The sequence below is a fragment of the Theropithecus gelada genome, chromosome 5 (assembly GCF_003255815.1).
Source record: "Theropithecus gelada isolate Dixy chromosome 5, Tgel_1.0, whole genome shotgun sequence".
Lineage (NCBI taxonomy): Eukaryota > Metazoa > Chordata > Mammalia > Primates > Cercopithecidae > Theropithecus > Theropithecus gelada.
Window position 1 is genome coordinate 117,991,074 of NC_037672.1, and position 10,209 is coordinate 118,001,282.

Consider the following 10,209-nt stretch of genomic DNA (forward strand, 5'->3'; position numbering starts at 1 on the left):
TCAGGGTACTAATGTATCCAGGTAAAATACTACATTTATCTTGAAGAGAGTGGAGCAAACAACCTGCGAGCAGAAATCATTGTATGGAACTATCACACAAGTTCTTAAATGAAGCTGAGTCAACTGGAAAGTATACCCAATCCTGTTTCTCTCCACCTGGAATATGAGCATGATAGCTGGGGCTGAAGCAGCCATCTTGAGTCCAAGAGAATTGCAAAGACTTCTGCCCTGACATTTTGAGCCACTGAACTAACGGCCACAAACATCTTGTTCCATTTGCCAACTTTCTGTTAAAGGGAGAACAAAAACTCCAAGTTTAATTACTGCAGTTGTCTCTCTTACTCCAGTTGATATAGCAGAGCTCAGGGGAAAGAAATGTAGTGGTGCCTATAATAAAACAGAATTCTTCTTTACGAAATGCATCACTTATGAAATAACACAAAACGGAAATGCAGAGATGTGAAAAAAATAATAATTGTGGGTATATGGTGACCTGAAGGCAGCACCTTTCCCCTTCACCCTCAAACCTAAGTTACTTTCTTCTCTGGAGCAAAACAACTACTACTAGCATCTGTGGGCAGATAGGTGCAAATGAAGCCTTAGGTTCTGACAGACAACTGGTGCGAGGTGTTCTCTCCAGTGGACTTGGTAATAAAGTAGAAAACAGCAGAGTAACCAGGGACAAGGGCTGAAAACCAGGGAATCCCAAAAAGAATTTGAAAGGGGCCACAACCCACAATTTTTCCTGCTCTTGATGCCCAGGAAAGTACAAGGAGACCAGAAAGCTGACTGACAGGGAACTGACAGCCTATCTGCTAGTGCAGGCCCACTGAAGAGAGACCCATTTGCCTTCTACCACCTGCAGGACTGAAGCCACAGAAGACTATTCAATAACCAGTCTTGAGCTCCAGTGAGTTAACCAAGGGATATAGCCCATACAAAGGAGCAAAGCTGCTAGAAAGAGGAAGATAAGGCAGAAAAATGAGACCCACGCTCTGTGTTCTACAGCAGACAGAATACCTCAACTAAAGGGAATACCTGAATTACCTAAGAAAATTTAAGGAGATTCAAATACAGCACTAGGGGGAAAAAAAAAAAAAAAAAACCTTTTAAGAGTTAAAAACCATTAACTTAAAGATATTTATCTTTAGAGAATGAATTGAAAGAAAGTGACAAGAATCAAATTCAAAAAAAAATTCTCAAGTGAAAACTATGGAAAGATAAAAATATGATATTTATAATCAAATTCAAAAACAAAACCTCAAGTGAAAACCATGGACAGATAAAAATATGATATTTAGAGAATAGATCCAGGAAACCTTACATATAAAAACATAACTCCAGAGTATTTTTTTGAAGGGATGAGAAGTGTATTAGTCTATTCTCAGACTGCTATAAAGAACTTCCCTAAGTCTGGGTAATTTATAAAGGAAAGAGGTTTAACTAGCTCACAGTTCCACATTGCTGAGGGAGGCCTCAGGAAACTCAGAATCATGGTGGAAGGCAAAGGAGAAGCAGGCACCTTCTTCACAAGGCTGCAGGACAGAGTGAGTGCAAGCAGGGGAAATGCTTTGTATCAACTGCATTGTATCAAAAAGACACCTGCACATGTAGTTTATCACAGCCCAATTCACAATTATAAAGATATAGAATCAACCTAACTGCCCATCAGCCTATGAGTTGATAAAAGAAAATGTGGTATATATACACAATAGAATACTACTCAGCCATAAAAAACAACAAAATAATGTCTCTGGCAGCAGCTTGGATCTAGCTGGAGGCCATTATTCTAAGTGAAGTAACTCAGGAATGGAAAGTCAAATATCATATGTTCTCACTTCCAAATGGGAGCTAAGCTGTGGGTACACAAAGGCATACAGAGTGGTATAATGAACACTGGACACTCAGAAGAGATAGGCTAGGAGGGGTATCCAAACTCCATATTGGATATAATATACATTACTCAGTGAGGGGTACACCAAAATCTCAAACTTCACCACTATACAATTCATCCGTGTAACCAAAAACCACTTGTACCTCTAAAGCTATTGAAATAAAAAATATATAAAAGTTCAGTTTCCACCAAGAAGGTTAGTAGAAGTATCACTACTATCCTAACAATGAGAATGATAAACTGCAAAATCGTAACTTTTCTTAAGGAGAGCACTAGCTTACCTGTGGCCAGTGTCCTCCTCTATCCACCATCCAAACAAGTAAAAAATCAACTAACATTTTAACCACTTGCTAAAGGAGGAATGTGAGACAGCATGAAGGTATAGAACTATGGCAAGCCCCAGACCCAAGGGATGCTCACAGGCATGCTCACATTCTTTTCCAAGGACCTCCCTATGTGAGAGAGGTTTGGGAACAGATGGGAAAACAAAGAGAGACTTCCTCAGTGGTGCTGGCATGCAAGAGCGGAACAGCAGCTGCTGCAAGAATGGCATGACAGTGTACACCTCCTGTCCTGACCTTTTTCTCATATCAGAAGAAAGCCTTTAGCCACTGCAAGAAAAGCAGCAAACTATGTCATCCCCAGGATGACCCCAGTAAAGATCCACCGCTGCAGGGAGAAGGGCAGGAAACAGTACAGGCTCAAGCACTTAGACCACAACCATCAAAGGACCCCTACCACTGGGGAAGGGACAAGAAATATTCACCCACAAAAGACCAACCACTGACACAAGGCAAAAGATGAGCTCTCCTGGGGAAGAGGAACAGGCATATTGAGAAAGCCCAACTCCCAGGGCCCAGGCAGAGAAAGCCTACATAAGAGGGAGAATGGAACAAGACAACAGAGACCCTTCTCCCATACCCCTCACCATCAGCTCACCCCACACCAAAAAATAACACAGCAAAGTCCATTGTGGGAAGAACAACAACAGCAGGGCAGAAGGGCAGATAAAGGCTGAGAAAATTCATTGCCAGAAGACAAGTGATATAAGAAATGTTAAATGAAGTTCTTCAGCATTCAGAATATGATACCAGACAGAAACTTAGTTCAAAATAAATAAATGGGCCAGGCACGGTGGTTCACCCCTGTAATCCCAGCACTTTGGGAGGCCGAGGTGGGCAAATCACTTGAGGTCAGGAGTTCGAGATCAGCCTGGCCAACATGGTAAAACCCTACTAAAAATACAAAAATTAGCCAGGTGTGGTGGTAGGCGCCTGTAATCACAGCTACTCAGGAGGCTGAGGCAGGAGAATAGCTTGAACGCGGGAGACAAAGGTTGCAGTGAGCTGAGATCACGCCTCTGCACTTTAGCCTGGACAACAGAGCAAGACTCTGTCAAATAAATAAATAAATAAATAAATAAATGTAATGATAAAAAGTAAAGGTAACATAACAAAGACAATTTGTCTTCATTGTAATTGCCCTAAAAGATCACTGATAATCTAAAGAAACAAGAGTAAAAATGTACTGTAAGATTTATAACATGTAACATAAAATGTGTGACATTTTAAAGAATGGGAAGGAGGAATTGCATTATATAATTGTATCTCACTTTCACATATCCCTTTGCTGTCTAACAGACATCTCAAAAACAACATGCCTTAAACTGAACCCCTGATCTGCCCTCTTCAAACCTGCTCTGCCCACAACCTTCCCCATCTCAGTTGCTGGCTGACAATCCAATCCTTCCAATTCCTCAGGCTAAAATCCTTGGAATCATCCTGAATCCTTCCCATTCTTTCACACTTCATATCCAATCCTATCAGCATATTCTATTACCCCTACACTACCAAAGTAGCCACTATCTTGGTCGAAACTGTCATCACCTCTCACATGGATTACTGCAGTAGAATCCTAACTCTCCCAGTTCACACACTTGTCCTGTGGCAAACTATTCTCAACAGAACAGCCAGAGTCATGTTTGATAAATGGGCAAACTATTCTCAACAGAACAGCCAGAGGCATGCTTGATAAACCTATGTCACTCCTTTGCTCAAAACTCAGCAGTGCCTTCTCCTTTCACTCAAAGTAAAAGCCAAAGGCTTTGCAGTGGCCTAAAGGGCTCTAAGCAGTGGATCTTCCCCTAATACTCATCCCTTCACTAGCCCTCTGACCTCCTCAACTACTTGCTTGCTTGTTCACTTCATTCCAGCCACACTGACCACCTTGTTCTTGGACAGCAACAGGCAAACTCCCGTCTTAGGTCCTTTACTGTAGCTGCCCCTTCTGCACTTAGAATGCTCTTCCCGCAGATATGTTTGGCTAATTTCCTACCACCCTTCAAATAATTGCCCAAATCTCTCCTGTTTAGTGAGGATGAACTGACCCATCTAACACGTATAACATCCCACACACACACACACACACACCTTTTCTGCCAAGTCAACCATACCTAGCTCTTTTTCTTTTTTCTATAATGCTTATCATATTTAACATAGTATAAAAGTTAGGTCTGATAGGTCTGTTATTTTGTGTCTTCCCTTATTGGAATGCAAGCTCCCCAAGAGCCAGAATACCAATTTTCTTCACTATTGTACCCCAAAGTGAATAGTATAGGTCTTGGCATATACAGTGATAAAGATTTGTTAAATGAATGTGTAAAACAAGACCTAAATAAATACAAATTACAGCATATCCACAGCCTAGACTATATTCAGACATTAAAAAAAGCAGAGCCAAGGTAGGTAACTTAAAGGAATTTCCACAAGATACCATCGAATGAAAAATGTGAGATGATGAAGTGAGTTTACTCTTTTCTTATTTTTGTAAACTCATGTTTTTTTTAAAAGTGTGCATGTGTTTGTATATTTGTGAATATAGCATTTCATCACAATAGAGAAAAAAACATTTTTAAGGAAAAGGGTATATGGAATGACCTGAGTTCAAATTTTCATTAATCCACTTATGACTGATATAACCTTCCTCAACATCAGTTCTCTCATCTATAAAACAGGGATACTAACAGCCCCTTTGCAGGCTTACTGCAGGACTTCACTAAAAACTGTGTAAAGCATCTAGTGACCGTTGTCTCTGTCACTCACTCTTCTGCCACTAGTAACTAAAACAGTGCCTAAAAACTGCCATAGTTCAATAAATATTTGTTGAATTAATTGTAGCTGCCATTATCACACACACACACAAAAATATAAATATATATATATAGAGAGAGAGAGAGTTTTGGAGAAAATGTTAGAGTAGTTACATAATTTAAAAAAATGTTTAACAACACCAGGAAATACAAAGCTGCCTTGAGTCACTATGGAGAAGTGTGAATGTGTGAAAACAGGGAAGAGACAGCATATATGGCAGGCTTCATGATTACATTTCTTCAATAATGTTTCCAGATAAGTTATCATCAGCCACCAGGAAACGTAAGCAAACATTGGCTGGCAGATTTTTAGCCCTAGGCTACAAATCCATGTTTCTTCAGACAAGTCACCTTCTACGCTGATCAACACAACACCTCATCCCACAAAGTCTGGTCTTCCTGTATTAACATTTATGCATGGTGATTTTTCCTCTACAGGCTTTTATTTACTTATCTGTTTCAGCTTTTTTCTCTCTTTGATATTTTTTTAAACTTTGTAAAATTTGACTTTTGTTTTAAAATCTTACTATATTTTTACAAACTCACCTTTAAGCCTTTACTTCAGGTATTGATTGATTGATTGATTGATTGATTTTTACTTAGGATTTTACCTCACCAAATGATCTTAGTACAAATCCCTCAGTGAGAATCAAGGTGTGTGTCTTTGTTTGGAAAGGAGGGAGTTGGAACTGTGAGAGGCATAGGAATCTGAGAGGTAACTGTGAGCTCTAAGACTCCCTACAACTCTCTGGGCTTCAGTGTTCTCACCTGTAAAAGGAGGATGTGCCAATTAGATGACGTCTGTTAACTTAGCAAAAAAATTACAAGATATAATTTTAGAAAAGGAGAGGTGGAGACAATACTTTATTTCTCCTAAAAGGTTACAGCCTGCCAAGTGGCCATCCCACAGGCTGGGAAGCATGCCTCTGGCCAAAGCCCAGAGACAGGCACTTTAAAGGAGGAAGAGCTTTACACTGAACAGGTTGGCTCTCTGCACTTGTCTTCCCAGAGAATCTCCTGGCTGGCTCAGCGACTTCAGCTCTCTGCTCAGATGTCATTTCCTCTGAGAAGCCTTCCCTGCTGGCCCTCCTAAAGTAGACCCACCCCTCATTTACTCTTTAATGCCTCATCCTGTTTATTTCCTGCAATTAATTTAACACGTGCCTCAATCATTTTGGTAATTTTCCATTTTCTACTTGTTTACTGCCTATCTCCCCACACAAGAAAGCAAGCTCCTTGAAGAAAAAGACCTTGTCTGTCTTGCTCACCTGTGTATCCCCAGGGCCTTGTACAGTACCTGCCACATGTGAATGATTAAATGACGGAAAGTCAGAGAAGAAAAACCTACATCCTAAAATATCTAAAGGGAAAGAAAGCTGCAAGTAGTATATTTCCACCTTAATCTTTCCCTTAAAATTACATAATCTGAGAGCTTGAAATAACCTTTCCACTTTGCAGTTTCAGGCACAATGTCAAAAAGACCACCTACTGGTGGTCAATCATATAAGCAAGCTAGGAAAAATATGGTCGTGAGACAAAAAATGTAATGTAGTAAGGTGTTTGCTTAACTTTAAATTTTTATTGGATGTATACTTAATTTATGAGTTTTGAGTAACTAATATTAATTTTAATCTGCATAATACTTTGCAACCTAAAATGCCACATTTTCACTGAAGCATTCAACTGTGCTCCTGAGAAAACACAGCAAGCATTAGACAGGGTCTGGCACACAGCATGCAAAAAGTTTCAATTTTATTATTTTTCCTTATTCTGATTATTAGCAAATCACAATGTGTAAAAGTGTGAATGAACTCAGGTCTCCTTTTTCTTCTCAAAAGCTTTCTAACTGACTCTTTTCCTTTTCTTGAATTGTCACTATACAGATTTTTATACTGGGAAAAAAAAATTAGAGGCAACAGACCAGCAAAAAAGGATAATTGCCAAGGAAAAATCTAGTAGGACTAAGGTAAAGCCAGGGAATTAGGTGATTCTGCTGCAAAGACACCACCACTCTAGGAAGCACTGCACGAAAAGGAGTAGGACTAGAGAAGGATTAAGGGGTCCTATCAGCAAGAAAATCCCATCTCAACCTGGTGAATGTAATGTGGGTGGGGTTTCTAGCAAGATTTCCCAACCTCAGTCTGGATTAGATTCTTTGAATTTGAAATCAACAGATGGCTTGAATTGCAATCACTTTCTAAAACAGGAGTGTTATACAAGCAGATGTGTTATAAAAGTGTGGCAAAACATCTGTAATTTCCAACACATGTATTAAAAGTGGTATCTTCTAAAGTTTGTTTAGAATAGAGAGCATGAAAACTTTTAAGTAAGGTCCTTAATGTAGCTGCTGATAAATCTCTCTTCTCAGATCCCTTGATTTATGGCCAGAATTAGGTCTAGTACAAGGTAACTTGGAAAATACCTAAGAATTGAGGGACCATTTGCCTTCCACAAGCATGTAAGGGATGCATTGATACTCAGCTGCAGCCTTACAATTCAGCTAAAGTCTGCTATTTGGCTTTAGCCTTGTCTTTGTCCTCAGATTTCGGAAGGAAAAGGAACTGAAGCTTCCTTTAGGGTCAGTTCTGAGATCAACAAACCTGTCCATGACCTTGTGACTGAATATTTTGGGATCATAACTAAAAGTCAATAATAGTTTGGATTCATAGCAAACATCTGCATATTCACTTTGAAATATAGAGAAGTATTCTAAATGTGATCTGGATGAAAATCTCTATGTGTTTTATATATTAAAGTTAAACTGGCCAAGAAAAGATAAGTATCATTGCAATAGTAAAGTGATGCAATAATATATGATGATTTTGGAAGCTGTTCATTTCATTGCATGCCCAAAAACAAAATACTTACAAAGAATCAAATATATGAAAAAATAAGCTGAAATTAATAAAAATCTCAAAAGATAGGAGGTTGGCCAGCTGTTTCTAAAAACCTATATGGTAATACAAGGAAACAACAAGGATTATGTAATAATTCTAATCTTTGTAGAGTTGTTTGGTATAGTACTATTCATAACATTAAATAAAATGATTTTTAAGAACTGTGTTTAATTTTTAAAGTAATTACATTTAAGCCAGAAACCTTTAAGGAAGGTCTGAGAATTTTTCACATCTTTTAAGAATGAATTAAAAGCAGAATTTGAACTCTGTACAGAAGTCATTTGGTGATGGTTGTATTTGGCCTTCAAAAAATGTTGATTTTAACATTTGGCCATTTGGCAACTATTCAATACATCTCTAATTCAGATAAAGTATTTATTCCTGTTTTTAACATTTGAACATTCTCCCCAACTGCCATTTGAAAAAATAAATAAGTGGTTTATTTTTTCCAATTTTGCCCTGAAAGATGACTGGAGATCATGTTGTCAATGGAGCCCTTTTTTGAAGATTAGTAGCACTTTCTACTACTCTTCACCAGCTCTTTAGGTCAGAGGCTAAGGGGAGGGGGTTAAATGCAGATGAAAGACGCCCTAGTGTCTCTGACTGCATCCTCTGAACCTCTTGTGAACATACCTTACCTGAACAAGCCTGTTGTTGCCCAAACCTCCATCTTACAAAATATCTACTAAGAAAAGGGGACGAGGGAGGCCAGGACGACTCTAACAAGTTATAATATTATAAGATCAAATCCAAAGAGCTGGACTGTTCCTGTGGCCTCTCTTCCTAGGCCTTTGCTTTCAACATCCAACACTTCCAGGCCCTTCCTGTACGAACGGAGCAATGTGCTTCCTCTCACCACATGCCTGTAACTTTCTGGCTGGAGAGATCGAACCGATGTTGGAGACAAATCCAAAAAAAAAATCAGAGAAAAAAGGTACAGACATTCAAAGATTATCTGGTTGGCACCTCCCTGAAGGCACATATAACACATTCCAGGAGGGAAGGAAATGCTGGGTGTATGAATGAGATTCTAAGGCCTGTGTGGAGCGGCGCTCTGGGCTGTTCTTCCCATCCCCGCATGGAAAGTTAAGAGTTTCTAGCCACATTAATGCATCCTAAAGGAAAAGAGGCGGCGGCGGAGCACCGTGCGCGCGGGGGAAGACTCCCGCCCACGCGTGCCTGTGCCAACGCAAAGACGCAGCTCACTCCCGTAACCGAGGAAGAGGGAGGCTCCCGCCGCGCTCACTTCCTGCGCGAGAGAGGAAAGACATCTTGCAGCAGGGAGGCCGGTGGCAGTTCCGCCCCTGGACCGGCCGGCAGCGGAGCGCGCCCCGCCGCCACCTACGTGGCGCTGCCTGCTCGGGCGGCGCAGCGAGTAAAAGCCACCCCCGCCGCGCCCCGCGGTCCCCGGCCGTCCAGCGGAACGCCTGGCCCGGCCCGGGCGAGGGGCGACCGGGGTGAAGCCCGCCGCGCCCCGGGCCCTGCGGCAGGGCGACTCCGGGAGGCGCAGGGCGCGCGAGGTGCAGGGGCGCGCAGGCCGCCGCCGGGTCACCCACCTTTCGCACTCTGCGGGCCGTGTAGAGCCCCATCCCGTCCTGAACCCGGGAGGACTTCAGTGAGAACCTGTCCGGCACGTACATGCCCAGCATTTTCCCGGCCGCGGCGGCCACCGCCTCTCTCAACACCGGCGCTCAGCGCCCGGCAGGCGACACATCGAAATTTGGGGTGCCAGGGTAGAGGGGAGAAGCCGGCAGGGAAGGAGGAAATGGAGTTTTCCTCCCAGAATCCCCACCTCCCTGCCGATTCCAGGATCCCCCGCGGCTCAGCCCCTCCTAGTCCCGGGTCGGGCCCGGCCCGGATCCGTTGCTGCCATTCCTGCTGCGGGGGCGCTGGGGGCGCGGGCCTGGGCGCTGCGGGCGCCGGGACGCCGCTCGCTGATTGGCCCGAAGTTGGCTGCTCGGACCCGCGCCCGGGCGCGAAGCCCGTAGCAGGGCTGACCCCGGGGCCTCAAACCCGGAGGCCCACGAGCTACGCGGGCCGTCAGCACCCCTAGCCCCGGCACGACGGCGTGCGTTCCCGCCTTTGTCCAGCTCTGGGTGTTCGAACCTTGCCCCGCTGAACCTTTACTCCCGGTAGGGAAGTCTCGCTTGCTTCTCTTCAGATGCAAAACGAAATGGACCTTCGCACAGCTGGGGCATCCTCCAAAACAACTTTATCAAGTTCCTGACTCTGAAAACCAGCTTATTGCCGACTACTGAGAACAAACCCTC

General features: G+C 42.6%; 1 protein-coding gene across 3 annotated transcripts in view; it reads right to left on the reverse strand.

Moving 5' to 3' along the window:
- The window catches only part of PRDM5 (PR/SET domain 5), a 225,474-nt gene extending 215,628 nt beyond the window's left edge, over window positions 1-9,846 (reverse strand). For all 3 annotated transcript variants that reach the window (XM_025386762.1, XM_025386764.1, XM_025386763.1), the window contains exon 1: window positions 9,496-9,846. In XM_025386762.1, coding sequence (XP_025242547.1) covers window positions 9,496-9,588 — 93 coding nt within the window. In that variant the 5' untranslated portion in view covers window positions 9,589-9,846. The remainder of the gene's footprint in view (window positions 1-9,495) is intronic.
- Between the last annotated feature and the right edge of the window lie 363 nt (window positions 9,847-10,209).